Consider the following 20,640-nt stretch of genomic DNA (forward strand, 5'->3'; position numbering starts at 1 on the left):
ATAAATCAATGAGAGATACGTTTCGGTAGTTGCATAATGGCTTCATAAACAGATTTTCGAATATTTGAGTCTGTCTTGATTAGGTTATAGGTCCGGTATCCTTGCGTGCGCTTTATTTTTGCGGTGTTACATCATCAACCGGAATGAGTTCGGATCGCGTTATGATTTCCGTAAAAGATATAATGAACTCGTACGCACGATATTTGGTATGATGAACCCGGTATTAGAACTCAGCGTATCGTTTACCAAAACGAAATCTGCTGCAAACCTTACCCTTTTCTCCAACATCCCAGTGATTTCTCGTGGAAGTGCAGAGGTGTTCTCGGCTTCCAATAGAGCGAGTATCACGTCAACATATTCCTATACACACTCCTTCTTTGACCTGCATTCGGATGCGGCCGGCGCTGGTATTGCCTAATATAAAGATTAAGGTCACCAGTTTTTACACATTGAGGATGAATGTTAATCCCAAGCATCATCTATTGGTTCTCTGTGTAATTACAGCTGATCTGGCAATAACGGAGTAGCAACCGCGGGCGGTCAATCATGCTCATGCTCATGCTCAACATTTGGACCACTGCGACCAATGTTTTGATCTTTTGTGGTAAACAGGCCGAAACACTATGCCGAAGACATCAGAAATTGCGGGCTCAAGTCCTGTCTGGATGAGGAAAATTTTAAGGTTGAGGTCACACCTTCTGTCCATGTTCATTTTTCCGCATCCTCGGAAAATAACATACATTGCCCACTCTAAACATGAAACAGCAAAATCTCAGCCTAAACATGTAAGTTGTTCAATAAATGTGTAGAGACTACTTATTAAAAAAAAAAAAAAAAAAAAAAAAAAACAAAACAATTGAATGTTGTTGAATGACATTATGTTAGGTATAAAACAAACATAAGGACGTTGTTTTGTTCCTACCTGCGAGTGTGAAAATGACAGATTCATTTGTAATTGCTTCAGGTAGACATCTAGACAGTTCAGCTGTCAGTGCTATTATTCGTATACCGACCTATTCGAAAGAACCCTCTAATGTTTACCTCTGATGTTTAGCTAAAGCTATATTTTACCTAACGCACAATATAAGCAAACTCGAAGGCCATTATCGGTAACAATCTACATTCAGCAGTTGGACACCGTTCAACGATCTCACACTTCCAGTGTAGTTTCGAGCTATTAATAGAATCTATACACTTTTACATTTCACTTTTAATCCACTTCACTTTTTAATTCTATCACTAATGTAGAAGTTTTCATTTTTGTTCGCGCTCTTGATAGAATCACTTTACGCTTTGAATCTACTTCACTTCAGATCTATCACTTTTCACGTATTTCGACGCTTACTTAGTGCTTAGGTGAACTGTGGGTCTCTATTTTTAAGATGCGGAAAACTTATCTGATTGCAAACTTCATCGTCAACTAGCTTTCCGTGCTTGAGTCACGAAATTAAAAGCTCTACGTTTTGTTTAGTTAGACTAAGATCTCTGATCAAATCATCGATTGGTTTGGGTAGTGTATTTCTGGAGCAAAATAATTCTCATCGGATAGACTTGGCAGACTTCTCAGTTCTCAGTCCCAAGAGTAGTTTGAGTTTGTTATTATTATTTACTTAAACCTTTTTAAGCCTCTTCAGTTAATTATAAATATCTCTTTACTTAAATATTACTTAACTAATTGCCATTGCAATTTCTACTTCACAATTGATCCACGCTTCTTCATTTATTTTTACCCACATCTGTTAACACAGTTCCGTATTGCAGTTTCTACCTGAATTCTATAGTAGGCTGTTCGAAAATACCGAAACCGCTTCAATTTCTATTAAAACATTGTGTAACGTTCCTTAGCACGGGAAACCCGCTTTTACTTTGTGAGTCTTTGGGATGTGATCTTTAAAACAGAAAAACAACTTTAGTTTCAGTTTGAAACTTGTACTGATCTTTTTTACTTTACGAACTAATTTCATTTTTTGTCATATTGACTTACATTTTAAGTTTAGTAGAGCGGGCAATGTATGTAGTTTCGCGGGAATGGGAAGATGAACGGGAAAAGAAGGTGTGACTAGAATTAGAATTTTTTTTCCCTCGTCCAGACGGGACTCGAACCCGCAATCTCCGTTGTCTCCGGCAAGGTGTTTTGGCCAATTAAACTACTGGGTAAGGGTAACTCTTCCTAAGACCAATGTCGAATCACCCTCTACTATTGTGTTCCCGCATCTCAGCATGCCGCGACGAAACTGCACACACTGCCCTGTGGAAGTTTATTTCTGTCAACTGAGAGAGTGGTCTCTTTACGCATACTTTGTATAATGACTTATTATATCTACAGCGGCGCAAGCGATGAGACACGTCAGTTGGTGGCCAACTCCCATGAAAGGCGTATCACGGAAGAGCTCCGTTGTGCTAATTTTACTTTACGAACTAATTTCATTTTTTGTCATATTGACTTACATTTTAAGTTTAGTAAAGCGGGCAATGTATGTAGTTTCGCGGGAATGGGAAGATGAACGGGAATAGAAGGTGTGACTAGAATTAGAAAATTTTTTAGTTCGGATTTGCAAACTGCGGGACCTTAGCTGGTTACGTAATCCGTAAAAGGCCCTGTTTGCGGCTGCTATCCGCCTCTTTATCTCACGGCTAACCTCGTTGTCACATGTCACTAATGTGCCCAGGTAAATAAATTCGTCGACTACTTCAAATGTTTCCCCATCAAGCACCACCGCAGCACCAACCTCCGACGGACTACCACGCACTCTGCCAGCCACCATGTATTTCGTTTTGGCAGAGTTTATGACAAGCCCTAATCTCGCAGCTTCTCTCCTGAGAGGTCCGAAGGCCTCTTCCACAGCTCTACGGTTGATACCAATGATGTGGATATCGTCCGCAAAACCGAGAAGCATGTGATGACTTCGTAATGATGGTGCCGCTTCTCTGCACACCAGCCCTCCCTATAGCACCTTTCAATGCGATGTTGAACAATAAGTTCGACAGCCCGTCCCCCTGCTTCAAACCATCTAACGTCACGAACGAGTCCGATATCTCACCGGCTATCCTGACGCTTGATGTAGGCTTTCACGGTATGCAAATACGTAATTCGGCACTTGCTTTGTGCCTCCGTTAGATGTACTGCGGGTCTCGGATAGCCCACGAACAACATATTTGTAAAATGCGGAAAACTTACTATGGCGCTTTGTCTGATTGCAAATTTGAACTTCGTCGTCTACCAGCTTCCACTATTTGAGTCGCAAAAATGAAATCTCTACGTTTTTTTTTAATAAGACTTAAATCTTTGATCGAATCATGGATCTCTACTTAACATAGCTTTAATTTATTGTTATTTTCTACTTTAACTTTTTTCGAAGCTCCACTTAATTTTATCGTTTTACTTAATTACTAACTATTAACTAATTGCCAGTGTAGTTTCTGCTTCACAATTGATCCACATTTCTTCATTATTTTTTCCCACATCTGTGAACACAAACACCTATTTTGGTTTCAACCTAAATTTTTTAGTGGACTGTTAACAAATACCGAAACCTTTTCAATTTCTGTTAAACCTTTGACCACACTGAACCAAGAAACAGGTCCACGAGAACGTTGATATTGAAACCTGCGTATATTTTTCAAACGATTAAGAAGCTGCGCCAATTATTGGTGAATCGAATTTCACTTGAGCCTTTGGAATGGAATAATCAATAATTGCACACTTCAATGCAACATATGCGAAATCAATATTTACTTTATTTTTGTAAATTTCAAATCGTTTGAAAGTTGATTTTATAACATCAGACTCACTATCAAAATTATTCTCTACATGTGTTATACGTCTTTCGTAATAATCCTTGAGTTAATAAAACTTGATTCATGTGGTATGGAAAAATCATAATCAAAATTCGCATGTGTGCTCTACGTACATGATTTTAATCAGTTAGTACCATATCGTAAAAAAAAATTTCTCAGACCAGGAATACGCGTTTAACTAGAAATGCGGAAATCATCCTCCGAATTTCATCCTCCAATTGTAGTTTCTATTAAATCTCGTGGGCTATCCGAGACCCGCAGTACATCTAACGGAGGCACAAAGCATTCTCTAAATTATCTTTTGCTTATGTCAAAGTGTGGACTAATATACTCATGGGTTATTTAACTTCTAACTTTTCACAAAAAGCAGATACAAATTCATCGACAATTGTACCCTACACGAGTCTCAAATTGATTAATTTGTCAAGAACGGTTTTTTTATTTTTATTTAATTTTTTTTTCTTACAACTTAACTGTTGCTTTAGCTTTACCTAATTAATACTTTTTCAAATTCGGGTATTCCAAAATCAGTAATCGAAGATACGTTTTTCGATTTCTACTTTGAGGTTAGTCTATTTTTTGGGAAAAAAATCAGGATGAAAAAGTCCAATAATTGCAGACTTGAGTTTCAGACATTCCAAATCTTAAAGCTCATAAAGAGTATTCTTTTAGATGCATAAGCTTTTTAGATTGTAAAATAAGTATATAAAAGAATTATTTACGAAGGTATTCTCCAGCAACAACTTTAGGAAAATGTGCACTCTCTGTTAACAAGACGACTAGGGAATAATTCAGAAGTGGTATCTATGGTCTGCTTGATTCACAAATAAAAACGAGTCTTTCAAAGGTTGGTTTCCCAGAATGGTTAGTTTCCTTTCGGTTTGTTATTGTTGATTTTTTCATTTTAGAATCTTTTATTCATTTAATAGGTTAATTTTTCAAAGTCAGAATCGAATAATCAAAATCTAATTCTCGAATGTTCACCGGTTTTACCTGAGCTTTTCATTTTTTTCTTCAAACTTTGTCGCAAGTGTTTAACAGACATAATTAGAAAATGCTAGCTATTTCTTCATTTGAAAATATTATAAATCTTCACGCGAAAGTTGGATGGTGCGAAACCAGTACAAAATTGTGCGTTTTTAGAGCAATTGTTGATGTAATTCGGAACCAGTACAATGATTGCGTGTTGGGCATAACGCAATTAATGATCTAGCGTTTCTCCAATGTATTCGGCAGCTCCAAACTACTACACCTAAACAGTTCAAGCAGCATTGCAAAGCGAGCGAGAAGCAAAACCATTCTGTCTCGCTCATTTCGTAAAGCAACGAGATATCGCCTTGCGCGTCGCAATCCGAACCGAAAGAGAAGCGAAAGAGCAACCTGCAAATTGTATGTGAGGAAATTCTACGAGCGAGAGAGGAATTTCTATCGTCGCTTGCACTGCACTTGCCGCTTGCACTGCTCCATGAGTAGCAGTCACTAATACACTCGACGTGAGAAATAAAGTGTCGGTATATGATATATATTCTGATTTCATTCTATGTCAATGTATTCGCAGTACAACTGTTGCGTTATGCGTTTCACACATTTATTGTGCGATTTAAGTGCAACATTTGTGCGAATCGGGTAGACACAATGATTGTACAAGACTTCAACTTTTGCGTGTTATATCGATAACTTTTGGGCATTATACTTTAGTTTATAATATCAAATTCAAATGTATTTCCTAGATTCGAAGAGAAAAAGCAAGAATAATTTTGACTTGACTTCTACAAAAAGTCAAAAAAAAATATTAATAAACAGAAATACACACATTTGTTTCCGAGAAGGTTTGAGCGTTGCGAATTGGACGGAACGGTTTCTGCATGATACAAAAATTGACAAAATATTATTTTGAATGAATAATAAGTTTACAGGTAATGTCGACGTCCAACAAAATTTCCTGACAATATTTGTGTGAAGTTTTTATAAACAACAGATAATCCGAGTTTTCCCAATTTTATCCTTCCGAATGGCGGGACAAATTTTTAGGATCTTCACTAATTCAAATTGAAAAGTCGATCATGCTAGACTACTCAATGAGACATCTTATCTTATGCGGAGAAACATCCAAAACATCCCTAAAATGGGACAAATTCAAAATGAAAGAAATTTTAGTGGTGTAAACCTGTTTTAGTTTGGACGATGCCCAGAAGTTTCTATTACCACCACAACGATTTTTATAAGAATGCATCAACCATTCTGACGCGATGTAGCACCAATTGCAAGGTTCCAAACTAATTGGACATATGTCCAACACGGATCAGCTCTGCTACTTTGCCGACAAACGCTGCTACCTTGGCAACCTGCGCCACTGTGATGGTTTTTCGGCTAGCAAGCGGCTTTGCGGCGGCTTTTGGGGCGTGCCAGCGCGTGGCGACCCGCGGCAGCCTTCGCCGGTTGCAACGAAAGTGAAACAGACACCCGCCCTGTCCGCAAGACGTGCCCGGAATGAGCGAAATGTTTTACAAATTATCACGACGCTCGTCAGTCACGCGGATTTTTTTCCCTTCTTTGCACCTCTTATACTTGGGCTGAGTATGTTTTTTTTTATCTCCGCTGTCGGCTTCGTAGAATAGAGTGGGCTTGCGTAGGGCCGGCATCAAAAGGCCCTGCCGCAGTCGCCAGAACCGCACACGAATACCGGCAATTATCCGGATTGCTGCGGCTCTTGTGTGCTGAAATGGGGTACCGGAGGCATTTAACGGCTTGGGTGTTCCCTCCGCCTAAGCCCAAGTTGTTTGTACCGGCCGGAGTGTAAGTGATCTCGGGCCGGAGTGAAAGAAAAGCGATTTTAATTAGTCTCATTAGGAAATGGGTGTAGCACTGGGAGTTATGGCGAGCCTAGTAGTGTTGTCAATTATTGTCGCCGTGTGATTGGGATTTGCGAATTAACTCGACACCAGATTTTACGGCGCATTTTATAACATGTTTAAAGAGCTGTAATTTTTTCACTTTCAACCAATTACATGTTTTTTTATCTCTCTCTTTCTATATTTCTTTTACAGATAGTCATTCACCTTTAGAACATCCAAAGCCTGTAACCGGTTGCTCGTATTCTAAGTGTTGCGCGACAATCGCTTGCCGCGTGACAGCACTCAACCCGTAACGGATAGCAAGTTTCGAGTCGAGCTGACAGTGTGCAACAAGCGATGCTTCATTGCTAAGCTCGCCTGGATATCACCTTCAAACGACAGACAGAAGAGATCTGACCGTATTCAGACTGCCCTCAGTGCCTGAAGAAAAAAAAAATCCTCCTCTTATTAACGATGGGACTCCGCTTGGAGATACTATTCTGCGTGTTGATAAACGGTAAGTCAACTGAATCGTCGGCCAATATTTGACAGGATTGACATGACAACCGATCGCACTTACGTCGAGTAAAAAATCGATTGCGTTCACCAAGTTAACACCTAATACGACAAGTTAGCTGTCATTATTTACACCGCACGCCCCAAAAGAATGAATTGATTGCCGGGTATCCAGCGGTAGGCTTCCATTCATTACCCATTGTGAACACTGGAAACAATTTAAAGCAAAAAAAAAACGGGAGAAGCTGTTCGAAAACTACTCTCCTTCCCGCCCTGCAAAGAACCATTAATTTTCCTAACTCCATCCATCCTACCGCTAGCAGCCAGCCAAGCAAACCTTATTAGTAATTCAAAGTGAACGAATATTTTCTTGCGATACCAAACAGTGAAAATTGATTTCCTTTCCGTCGTCGCTTCTATCGTCGCCGGTGTTCAGCCTTGGTGGAAGCCGTACGTAGTAGGACTTCGGAGCACCAGCCGAGTCGAGGTGATTAATTATCGAAACCGTCAAGCTATGCATAACTTTCCCGCAAAGCGAGTCCTTTCTTCTACGTCAGTTTCCTGCACCTTTTGCTTGGGCCTGCCGCACACACCGGTTCCCGATCCCGGCGGTGCTGCCGAACAATGAGTCCTACAATGTCTGGCTGGGCTGCTGGGGCCCTGTCGGGACGGACCGGGACGATCGGGTGGATACGCTCGATGCACACCGAGAGTAATTTGCTCTTGATTAAACGTTTGCGTGTTGTTTTCCTTTTATCTCAAAAGCAGTTTTGTCCTTTTGTTTGGTTGTTGCTGGTAGAGTTGAAGCAGCAGCAGCAGCAGCAGCAGTAGGACAAAAGTGCAATCCACGAACAAAGTTGGTGATGCTACTGCGGGGATGTCGGGTCAGTTAGGGGTCAGGCAGCGGCACAGAAAGAGGGTCAGCGTCTGACGGAGTTGAGTGGAACTGGTAAAAGTATGCATTACATCGCTATTCGTGATGGTTTGTTAACATTCGACATTTTCACTTACAAAGTAAAGGGTTTGCGCTGCGTAAAATTATTTATATTTTTTTACTTGAAATTGAGTGGTTGAGTTTATATCAAATTCGTCCATTGTTTTTATTCTTGTATGGTATGTACCGAGTTAAATTTGCTCTACTGCTTTTATTTCACTATGGAACTAAACTTGGAATAAAACATTCTCGGAACACATCTTCGATGCTAGCGATATTTGATTATCATTTTCTCTAGAAATTCACATCTGTTCGCCTTCACTAGAGGTAGCAAATAATTTATGCATTTTGAAACCTTAGATCAATAAGATCTACGGGATAGATACTAGAATAAAATTTAGCTCTAAACAAAGCAAAGATTCTTTTCAGCACCGCATGTTAATGGTGTGTTGTTGGTAGTACTTTTTTGTTGTTGCAAATCGCGCCGTTTTTATTATTTATCAGAGAACATACCATTTTTAGATGTTTATTGAATTGCATCAACTAATGTTGTTATATTTTTACACAAAATGATCACGTTATTAATTAAACAGATATAGAAATCAGATTTAGAGTTTAAACATATTTTGCGGCAAGTACGGAAGCATTGCGCACCGCGCAAATACTTCGATACCTACAGCAAACGACAACATGTATTGAGCATCCGTCAATCGTTTATACAAAGGCGCATCTTACCCACCTACAGAAATGACATCAATTTGCTTAGAAGTAAGCGGGACTAATGGCGTCATGAAGAAGACCTTGGTGTAATTTCACAAGCTTTCTCTCTCTCTTTGCTACTGACGAATAGAACCAAGTGATGCTTGAATTTTTATTTGAATTTATACGATTGAACTTTAAATCTCTGTGTACCTTTTCTCACCTTTTTTAATAACATCAATAAGATCGATATGGTAGGAAAATAAGATTGAAGTTGGTCACTCACTAAAGGAGGATGGCAGTTTAAATCATAACAACTGACATAGACTGCCGAGAATTGGTAAAATACCCTATCTACTTTCCAAACTTTCAATTAGTTTTAAATTGGTAATAATTTACCCTTACTTCCTTATTTCCTGAAGACCAAATTGAGAATCTAGAGACTGATACATGAAAACTAGTAATAAGATCTTTAATCAAGAAAAAGTGTATGATTAAACTATGAACTACACACTTAAAAAATTTCGCCGAATCTTGGCATTGTTTGTGCCGAGATTTGGACAGCCGAGTGCTCGGCAACCATCTCGGCTGAATCTCTTTTGCCGAGAATCTCGGAAAACCAATATTTGACAGATGTCATTTTATGCCGAGATTCGCGGTACACAGTTGACTGTGCTCTCGGCAAATCCAGCCGAGAAGCGGCAAACCAGTCTAACTACCTTTCGGTTATATAAGCTGAATGTTCGGCACAGTAAAGAGCCGTTTTTTCAGTGGAATCCAATCGCAGAAAATAGTTTTGCTGTGAATCATGTTGTTTTCTTTCAAAAGATAAATTATAAGCTCGATGAGTTTCAGTAAGTAAGGAAATTTATTCATACTAAATCTTGAATACTTATCTTTATCTTGCTCGCCAGTAGAGCATTGAGCTAAACATCTAATCTAAAATTACGTCTAATGCCTATCCCTAAAACATATAAAATATTGTATTCACACGATTTGAAACTACACTTTTTGAGTTCCAGTCACTTCCCCTTAAACTGTACTACTTTTTTTTCGGCTACCGGATTGTAAACACTTGTAATTTGCACAAATTTCAGCCAAACTTGTATCCGATTCCTGTTTGCTCACCCGTAACACGCATAAATTTGCACTAAGAAAAATGGCGGCAACTCGTTCATGAGAATGACAGCTGTATTGCCGAAACACGGCAACGAGAAAAATTTGAGCCGAGATACCAGTTATGTTTTTGCTGACCTCGGCATCAACAGTGTTTAACGATAAATTCGGCAAAAAATAGAGACGAGATTCGTCAAGCTTAGTTTTTGGGACGAAGTCTCGGCAAAATGATCTCACAACTGTCGGCAACCGGCATTTTTTTGCTGAAATACCGGTTGAATCCAAAGTTGCCGAGTGAACTCGGATGTTTTTTGCCGAGCTCGAGATTCAGTTTTTAGTGTGTAACACAAAATATAAACAATATAGATGATATAATTTCAATCGCCAATTTTTGATTTGGCTGAAAATTTTCATGAAAGTATATTATTTTGTCCCCGCTCCTTCCAGAGTAGGAAGGGTGTCGAATGATCATTAAAACATTTGGGGCCATCACATACCACGTGGACAGATTTGAACGATTGTGCTTCATGTTGAAACCTTCACTTTCTGAAGAGGAAGTGGTATCAAACCACCATAAAAACATATCTTGTTCCATGTAACCACCTGGTGTCAAATTTGGTTCCATTTGTTTGATAAGTTATTGAAAAATGCAGAAATGTATGTTTCATATGTACGGCAGCCCTCTCTGCCAGAGCAGAGAAGGGTCTCAAGCTAGCATAATAACCTTCTCCGGCCCCAGTAACCCTTACGTGCAAACTGTATCAATGTTTTAATGTTAGTAACTATTATCCAACACTAATAAAACAATTCTCTGAAAATAATGTGGCGGCCCTAAAGGGATTCAAAATGGTAATGTAATTTTTGGCTAATTTTTCAATCTATTGCGTCAAGAACGAAGAAAATCCGTTGGAAACTGATTCAAGAAAGTTATTAGCATTCAAATGAAACACTTTCCGAGACGCTTTCGAAGTTTTTGGCATTTCATCCCAGAATGTTTCAGTAAGACGTAGTTCTACGACAAAAGGGAAACAATTAACGAATATGTAACGACCAGTAGCGCATACCGAGGAGGGTGCGGGGGATGAGTTCATGACCCTCCAAGAGACTTTAGTTTCCTTTTTTTCCTATATTGAGGTTCTGTAATACTTTTTATTAGGGTGCCAAAGTTTGGAGGCGAACCAGCCAACGGCTGAAAGCCTCTCTAATAATACTACAAGGTATACAGCCCTAGGGTTGTATGAAATGGTGACGTGGGACTAAACACTGTAATTAGGGGATTTTTAGTTACAAAATATACAAAGTCTGCAGATAGAATCAATGTCTTTGCTCAACGACTGTACGTATTTTTATTTTTAGCCTCCCCTGGATATCAATTTTTGAAATATATTCAATAACACTCGAAGGAAAATCGTTTATATTTAACGATATAATGCCTGTAGTATTTTTTTGTGCAAACAACATGTATTTGATAAGGCACAAGCATATCGTGCTTGTAGAAGAAGCACCAAAAATTTCTCGTAATGCGTCAAAGTCAGAATTAACTCTATATCCTCAAAAACCAAATCCAATAATACTTACGTTGTCATAATGAAAGGTTTTGTCTTATTTAACATCAGAGTTAAATCAAATTTATAATATGGATCTTACTTTCAAAATAATATGGAAGCCCTTACAAAGGTTCATTAATTGGCATACATAAGAAGATATGTTAAAAAAAATTAATAACAAGTTCCAGCAAAAACTCGTAGCAATCCGCAATAACATTTTTGTTTTTTGCTTGACAATTTTTTTTCATTTACCTACAACTACATTTGCTGTATTACGAAGACAGCCAATATACGTTTATTATGGTAAAGCTTAAAATAACAACTCATCTAACAATTTTGAAATCTAAAAAGAGATTCTGAATAAATCTTAGTAAATAAACAAAAAAATCACAAGCAGGCTCTTACTCTTTTATTAATATATATATATATATATATTTAGAAATTTACTCTTTCGATACTATCCGGTCACGATTATTTAGTGAATATCGAAGATAAAATTAAATAAATATCCGTTGCAAAAATTTACAATTCTTGTTGAGTAATTTGATGGTAATCATATTTATGAGATAAACTTTCAATCACCATCAACAGCAGCATTGCCGTTTCAACTTCGCTTGCACACGTATAGAAATGTACGAACAAAAGTGTACCACTGCTGTACAAATAGTACCGCTGCAGTACGAATAGGAGTGTACCGCTGAAATGTACGAATAGAAGAGTACCGCTGCAATCATAGACGACGAGAGACCTGCGGCTCTTTACTCCACTGGTACTGTTGCTTTTACCGGCATGTTTTCTTTCAAGACATCAGTTTTTATAAGGTTCTGAAAGCAGGTTTAGAAATTGTTCAAGGAAAGAAGATTGTTTTCAAACTTTTCGAAAAACCTTTACCTTCGAGACATCAAATTAGTCTTACATTCATGGAAGCAAACATAAATTGACCTTTTGGGACGAGGAGACTCTGACAATTTTTATTTCGTTATTGATACAAAGAATATCACAGGGAACGGATGGTGTCCATTCACGTCGTCTGTGCTAGGAATACTCGCATTTAATTGGTTCATTATTCGCGTAAATTTGTTATTGAAACTTTTTATCAATTTTACCGCTTAGCAATAAAATTAGAGTGATAACTAGCATATTATAAAATTGTTATACATTTTATCTATCCAACAACATATTGGTTATTGTTATCCATCATGTGGTTATGCTGTTATTAACGTTTGAAATCTGACGCAACATTTGCCAGTTTCATTTCCAGTTTTACAGAATGCATCCCAATATAGAAAACAAAGACGTAGTCCCACGTCAAAAAAAGAAAAAAAGGGTGCCAATAAATTGAAGACATTTGGTTTTAAAAAAATCGATCTCAACAATTTTATAAATTTAAATTTTTTTATCGGTCGATGAAGTGAAACTTCAAATCTTGCTTTCAGATTGAGTTGAAATTGAGCATGAGAGCTTTTCTCAGAAGACGAAAGTTTTGAGCTCTACCGCTAAACGAATTTCGTATGTTTTCGTGAGATAAATAATAATTCGAATGTTGTTCTCGAGTTAACCGTTGACTAATTTACACGACTATTTATTAAAAAGGCACGTGCGTTGCACGGAAAGCGGTATCTCTAATGACAGCAGGAAAACACTTAATCGTTTACGTCGTTCTTTCCGTTCTTACTTTCTCTCCATTATGTTCCAGCACTCAAGTCCCTACAACAAAGCGACCCGTATTAAGAGTGAGTAACGTCATAAATGTCATAAATGTCATAAATGTCATAAATGTCATAAATGTCATAAATGTCATAAATGTCATAAATGTCATAAATGTCATAAATGTCATAAATGTCATAAATGTCATAAATGTCATAAATGTCATAAATGTCATAAATGTCATAGATGTCATAAATGTCAAAAATGTCATAAATGTCATAAATGTCATAAATGTCATAAATGTCATAAATGTCATAAATGTCATAAATGTCATAAATGTCATAAATGTATTAAATAACATAAATGTCATAAATGTCATATATGTCATAAATGTCATAAATGTCATAAATATCGTAAAAGTCATATATGTCATAAATGTCAAAAATGTCATAAATGTCATAAGTGCCATAAATGTCATAAATGCCATGAATGTCAAAAGTTTCATAAATATCAAAAATGTTACAAACGTCATAAATGACATAGGTGTCATAAATGTCATAAATGTCATTAATGTCATAACTGTTACAAATGTCATAAATGTCATAAATGTCAAATGTCATAAATGTCATAAATGTCATAAATGTCATAAATGTCATAAATGTCATAAATGTCATAAAAGTCATAAATGTCATAAATGTCATAAATGTCATAAATGTCATAAGTGTCATAAATGTCATAAATGTCATAAATGTCATAAATGTTACATATGTCATAAATGTCATAATTGTCATACATGTTATAAATGTCATAAATGTTATAAATATCATAAGTGTCATAAATGTCATAAATGTCATAAATGTCATAAATGTCATAAATGTCATAAATGTCATAAATGTCATAAATGTCATAAATGTCATAAATGTCATAAATGTCATAAATGTCATAAATGTCATAGATGTCATAAATGTCATAAATGTCATAAATGTCATAAATGTCATAAATGTCATAAATGTCATAAATGTTATAAATGTCATGAATGTTGTAAATGCCATAAATGCCATAAATGTCATATATGTCATAAATGTCATAAATGTCATAAATGTCATAAATGTCATAAATGTCATAAATGTCATAAATGTCATCAATGTCATAAATGTCATAAATGTTATAAATGTCATAAATGTCCTAAATGTCCTTTATGTCATATATGTCATAAATGTCATAAATGTCATAAATGTCATAAATGTCTTAAATGTCATAAATGTCATAAATGTCATAAATGTCATAAATGTCATAAATGTCATAAATGTCATAAGAGCGGGGGCCTAGTGTGGTTGGTAACGTCTCCGCCAACCACGCTCGACGCCTGGGTTCGAATCCCACCGCCGACATAGGTGTCGATGGTTGTGAGGTGGCGTGATCCACTCACAACCAACCCAACTGGTCTAGATTCAATTCTAGCCGAAACCGGGAGATTTTCTGAGGCGAAAAATTTCTGTTATCACGCCTTCCATCGCATGAGGAAGTAAAGCCGTTGGCGCCGGTCCGTTAATAAACGGGTCGTGAGTTAGGGTCCTGGGTGTGGAGTCGCCTCCCTGGGCGTCGGTGATTGGCCACAACAGTGGCGGAAATAGACCGACGGAAAATAAGCGAGAATAAAAAAACAATAAATAAATGTCATAAATGTCATAAATGTCATAAATGTCATAAATGTCATAAATGTCATAAATGTCATAAATGTCATAAATGTCATAAATGTCATAAATGTCATAAATGTCATAAATGTCATAAACGTCATAAATGACATAGGTGTCATAAATGTCATAAATGTCAAATTTCATAAATGTCAAAAATGTCATAAATGTCATAAATGCCATTAATGTCATAAATGACATAAATGTCAAAAATATCATAAACGTCATATATATAATAAATATAATAGGTGTCATAAATGTCGTAGGTATTTTAGCTGTCGTAAGTGTCATAAATGACAAAAATTTCATAAATGTCATACAGGTCTACAATTTCATAAATGTCATGAATTTAATAAATGTCATAACCGTCATAAATGTAATGAATGTTATAAATGTCATGTATGTCAAAAATTTGAAAATTTGTAAAATGACAAAAATATAAAAACTTCAAATACATTATAAATATCAGGACTGTCAAAATTGTCTAAAATTTATTTATTTATTTATTTCGTCAATCATATGTAGACTGGTTACATTAATTTATTAACTATACATAAACATAAAACAAATTAATTTTGTGTCCTTAGCCCCGAGGAATGGAAGGGACCATCCACATAACATGTGGGCAGCTATTTCTGTCCAATTTCCACAGTCCATACAAGACTTTTAGAATATATATAGGCAGTTGTCCACCGGGAGGAATTAATTTAATGTTTGAATGTCAATCAACATGCAGCGAGCTTCATACGATGGAAGACGAAGCGAGTTGCAACTTAACTTACGGTGAGCATATAGTAGAAATTGCTTTTGTACTGATTCTATTCTTTCTTCATGTCCGCCAGGACGAGAAGAAGACCACACAATGTTACAAAATTCCATTATTGACCTCACATAGGCAATATACAAAGTTTTGATAGTGTACGGGTCTCGAAAGTTGTAGCAGAAGCGTTTGATAAACTGTAACATCCCAAGTAACAATATTGGTTTTTATTAAAGTTTTATAGTACTTATTACAGCCAAAAAAGGGCTATAAAACTTTGATATAACCAATTTTGTTACTAGGGATGTTGTTTGTCTTGTGTATGATAGTGTCAAAGCGTTCGATAAAATTGAGTTTAGAATCTGAGGTTATTTCTAAATCCCTAACTTTTTCCCATTTTTCTACATGCTGATTTCCTAATGCAATTACAATTTTGAGCGTTGTTAACTTTCTGCTTATGGATATTACATTGCATTTTTTCACATTTAATTCCAGTAGGCTTTTCTTATACCAGATGTATAATGTGTGGATTTCATTCTGAAATACATTGATCTCTTCTTGGTTTTTTATTTTCAAAAACAGCTTCATGTTGTCGGCATATATTAAAACTTTAAATTTGTTGAGGATGAAGGAAATGTCGTTTACGTACAAAACAAAGGGAAGTGGTCCTAAGTGGGAGCCTTGGGGAAAACCTGTTGTAACTTAAATAGGATTTGACTTCTTTCCATTTTATTATTTGTTGCCTGTTTGTTGAATACACTAAGGTCGCGTTTTACGCGGTTTTTTTACGCGGGTTTTTTTACGCGGATTCCGGAGTTAACGCGTTTTTTTACGCGGTACGTATCTCCCGCGTAAAAAGTGACTTTAGTGTATTCCATTCAAACCACTTCAGGAGACCATACTCAATTCCAATTTTTTGCAGTTTAAAAAGTAGCATTTGTATGTCAATACGATCAAATGCTTTGCAAAAATCTGTATAGAGAGCTTCAACATGCTTCCCATTATCCATTGCATTCAATGAGTAAATTTGTGGATGTAGAGCGGCCTTTGAAAAAGCCGTCTTGTTTGTCTGTTATTCGATTTTTGAACTAAATTTCTATTTTCAACAACGGCTTTTACCCGTTAACACGCAAGTTCATTAAGCAGACAGTATGTGAAGTAGGGAGAGCGAAAAATATGCGAGCTGGAAATATGATACAGATTTTGAAAAATATACCGCATCCCGACGGGATTTCCAGTTCGCTTATTTTTCGCTCTCCCTACTTCACATACTGTCGATTTTTGACTTGAGCAAATATTTTTCATTGCTAATTCCTCATGGAGTTTCGGAATGCGATTCCTCTGTAATTACGCATGTCAGACTCCGCCCAGATTTGAAAATAGGCGCGAAGGAGCTTTTCAAGCTGAAAATTTTCTCGACTCAGCACTGGGGCACGGTGTATCGTTGTACTTATCCTTCAACATGCAAAATGTGCCCCAACAATCCGATTCGGAACTCGACCTTCTGTTTATTTATACACAGTCCTCGCAGCCAACTGTTAAGTGTACAGGACAATTGCGGGGCTAGCGCTACGATCCTACTGACACTAACAGCCTCTCTCAAGCCGAGACTCGAACCTACGACGACGTGCTTGCTAGGCCAGCCTCGAGACCTCGAGACCGACTGAGTGATAATGGTGAAACGAATATGAATATCAAAAAAATATGATTAGCGATTTTTAATCAGAATCGCGAATAAAAATAATTGTAGAATTTACTAGTACTAATCTGCATACTACTGAAAATGAATTACAAAATTACGAAGAAAGCTAATCGAGACCTGAGGGTTTTCTTCATGAACATAATGTTCCTTACGCCATTAGGCCTATTAATTTTTGATTGTGCACTTGCTAACCCATCAGAGGTATTTTTTTCAAACTCCTAAACAGTCTGGCTCTTCCATTCTATTCGGAATGTAACAGAAAATTGACACAAAATTCCTTACTGCTGCATGCAATCGCAACACGCTTACCTATACCCAACCTTAAAACACGGACGATGAAGTTAAAACTGAAACTTCATCGCCGCTACCACAGTCATATTTGATGTTACGCCAGCCATTATGCAAATATCATTATCTTCCTCGGGTTTCACCGTTTCGGACCAGACCGGGCCGTGTTCGGTCGGTCGGTCAGGTAACGCCATACACACAAAGTGGACGGCTAAATAATTTGCCCGACTTTGCGGTTTGAACGGTTGCCGGTTCTTTGTAACGCAGCTAGGACAACTAGAACGACGTCGAGGACGACATCGAAGACATATTTCTCCCCTGTTTATTTAGCGCAGCACTAATTTCTTCTGCCTGCATTCGGGAAGAAATGTGATGGAGCCATTCCACACTTTTTAGAATCAGTTATTTATGTCCCCCGGCTACACGACTGCTGTGCATTAAATAGAGCACCGTTGGTTTCCCCGATACCCGTTCGCTGTTGGATGGTCAACTGGCTGGATAGGTTGGTAAATTAAGCTTCATGTTTGCTGCCCCCGAGAAACCAGACCAGCTGCTCGTGACATAATTGTGCCGCACGGTTTTACTGCTGCTGCTGCTTCTACTGGCTGCACTGTACTACTACTAGATAACCCAATCCCCACTGTCTGAAATGGTACCTTCATTAGCAGTAGTGGTTCTAATTTTCAAAGTTCAGCATATTAAACTAGATTCGGAACGACTTCCGATGCACACGGTCAATGGTCGGGCCGCCGTCGCGTAGTTTCTGAACATGATTGCCTTTCTCTGCTGGGTTGGAAAGCTTATGCGCTAACCATTTTGCACACGGATGAGTCAGACGACAGCTGGAAGTCCATTTTGTAGAGAATGAATGGACAAACTTGTGGACTCCAAGTATGAACTTTCAGTTATATTGTGATAAAACTTAGCTTAGAACGAAGTTCGATTATATAGTTTATTTTTTGCGAATTTCGAATTACTTTCTTATTGGACGTGTTCTGGAATATGTTAACCATGACCGTACGCCGGATTTTCGAACAAGCTTTAGCATAGTTTAAGAAAAATATGTTCTTTGTGAAGGTTGTCGATTTACCATATGAAAGCCTAGTATTAACATGGATTGACCCAGCTATCCATGAAGCACACGAAAATCTCTCTGCAACCATAAATTTGAAGAATGATTATGAATCGCACTATGTACTGCGAGTTAGTCGCAATTTTCATCCCACCGTCACGTATCATATTAATCCACGGCGGAATTGAAAGCACCTCTCCACTGATTATTCTGTCAAAAATGAAACGTCTGGTAAGTTTTCAGCAGTTTCTTGGATGGAAGCAGCAAAAATACGAAAGAAGAAAAATAACGTATTTGCATTCCGAATTCGGTGCAGTTCATCCTCGACCGACGTCTCCCAAATACTTGACTACATCAGCGAAAAAAAAGCGCTCTCTATTCACAAAAGAGTACATCTACACACTCTTTCCACATATCGACACACAGATGCATGTGGCTTCGGTTCGGAACATATTCGCAATGCATCCCTCTTCCCTCCCGATGCACGAAAATAGTGATGGGAGAAGTAGCAGAAAAAAAAACTGCAAAGCATTCCCTGTCGGCCCAACATCAAACATGAAAAAACCGTACAGATTGTGCCAGGTTGCCCGGGCTACTAGTCGCACAGTCCAAGCACAGACAGCACAGCAAGAAACGCTGTCTAGAGTTGCCGACTAAGTATCCTGCGGTATCTTCTTGCTAGCCGAGTTACGCCCCCTTCCACCCACTGTCGGGGATAAAGCTTTGTGTATGTATGTTGCATATCTTTCAGCTTTTTCAGTGTTAAAAAATCTCACGATGTTTATCAACAGTATAGCTACTAGTGATGGGTTGCAACTAGCGGCAGCAGCAGAGCCGAGACAGCGCGGTTCATGATTCAAATATTTCATCCTTTTATAAACATCCGAGAGGTACCGACATGGGATTTAGAGTGGGTGGCAGGGGATGTTAGTTCATAATGCGAAAGAACCATTAAAATTTTCTATGATGAATACTGGAAAGGTTACTTTTTGGGATGAGCGTAACACATGCGAAAATCCACATGAGCTCATGTGTAAAGGTTTAAAGTTACACTGCTTCCCGATGTTAACTAAAAACAGAAGTCAGGTAGTTGTGTATTCTCTGGTACTTTTCAGCAGACTCATGTTACTCATGCCGAACAATGGCCATCAGGATACGCTAGCGTAATTCTATTTAAATTTCTATCGTCACGCAAAGCGGCAATTTGCTGAATGCTTCCCTTCACTGTAAACGTAACACAAACACACACGAACCCACACGGGAAGGCCATAAAGCACTGACCCAAAGAACGCTAGGCTAGGTCTCGTGTGTCGGCAGCACAAGGTAAAATCCTCTTTAAGGAATCGAGCGACGTGTTGTCGACAGCACGCAACTGCACATCCGCCGCATCATCGCATCGGTTCATTAGAATCCGGGTGGACTAAACCGACCCATGTAAACGGGCGACCCACCATTCACCAACCTTCGAACCTAACCAAACGGAGCTCATCGTCCCGGAATAAATTTACCATTAAGGAAAGTGATTAAAAATTCAATTTACTTCAGTGGCAGCAGGACGGCCTAGTGGACCACAAAACGAAGCGGCGAACAAAAGTTTCGATCAAGTCACTTCCCGGGACAAAGACTTACATCTCGGGCTATTAGCTGATGGTGAAACGAGTTTAAAGTGTACAGTAACGGAAAGAAATGCCATGAAATTTCAAAAAATAAAAGCTCTCCTAAACGTCAAACTTTGTAATACTTTCAGTTGAAGATGTTTCCCCTTTTCACCAACAAGAGAAGCTTCGCTTCGTATATGACTTAAGGACACCCGTAATAGAGTATCCTTTCATCACCGTCCAGGTCTGTCACCTTTTTGTTTCATCAAAATGCCAAGCGAAAAGGGAGACCATACCCGGCAGGAACAGTTTGAAGGACACTACCAGCAGCAGTGCAGCCCGGGAGGTTCTTTTTATTTCGTTCAGGGTCTGCTAAAAATAGAAACCGAAATGAGACTTGCTTGCTTCTTTGTTACTTAAAAGACGGGCAAACGA

General features: G+C 37.9%; 1 protein-coding gene across 5 annotated transcripts in view; it reads left to right on the top strand.

Moving 5' to 3' along the window:
• Positions 1-20,640, top strand: part of LOC129722561 (mucin-2) — a 381,740-nt gene that overhangs the window by 272,179 nt on the left and 88,921 nt on the right. For all 5 annotated transcript variants that reach the window (XM_055676131.1, XM_055676129.1, XM_055676132.1 and 2 more), the window contains one exon: positions 6,846-7,149. In XM_055676131.1, the coding sequence (XP_055532106.1) occupies positions 7,107-7,149 (43 nt within the window). In that variant the 5' untranslated portion in view covers positions 6,846-7,106. The remainder of the gene's footprint in view (positions 1-6,845; positions 7,150-20,640) is intronic.

Source organism: Wyeomyia smithii, chromosome 2 (assembly GCF_029784165.1).
Source record: "Wyeomyia smithii strain HCP4-BCI-WySm-NY-G18 chromosome 2, ASM2978416v1, whole genome shotgun sequence".
In the NCBI taxonomy this organism is placed as follows: Eukaryota; Metazoa; Arthropoda; class Insecta; order Diptera; family Culicidae; genus Wyeomyia; species Wyeomyia smithii.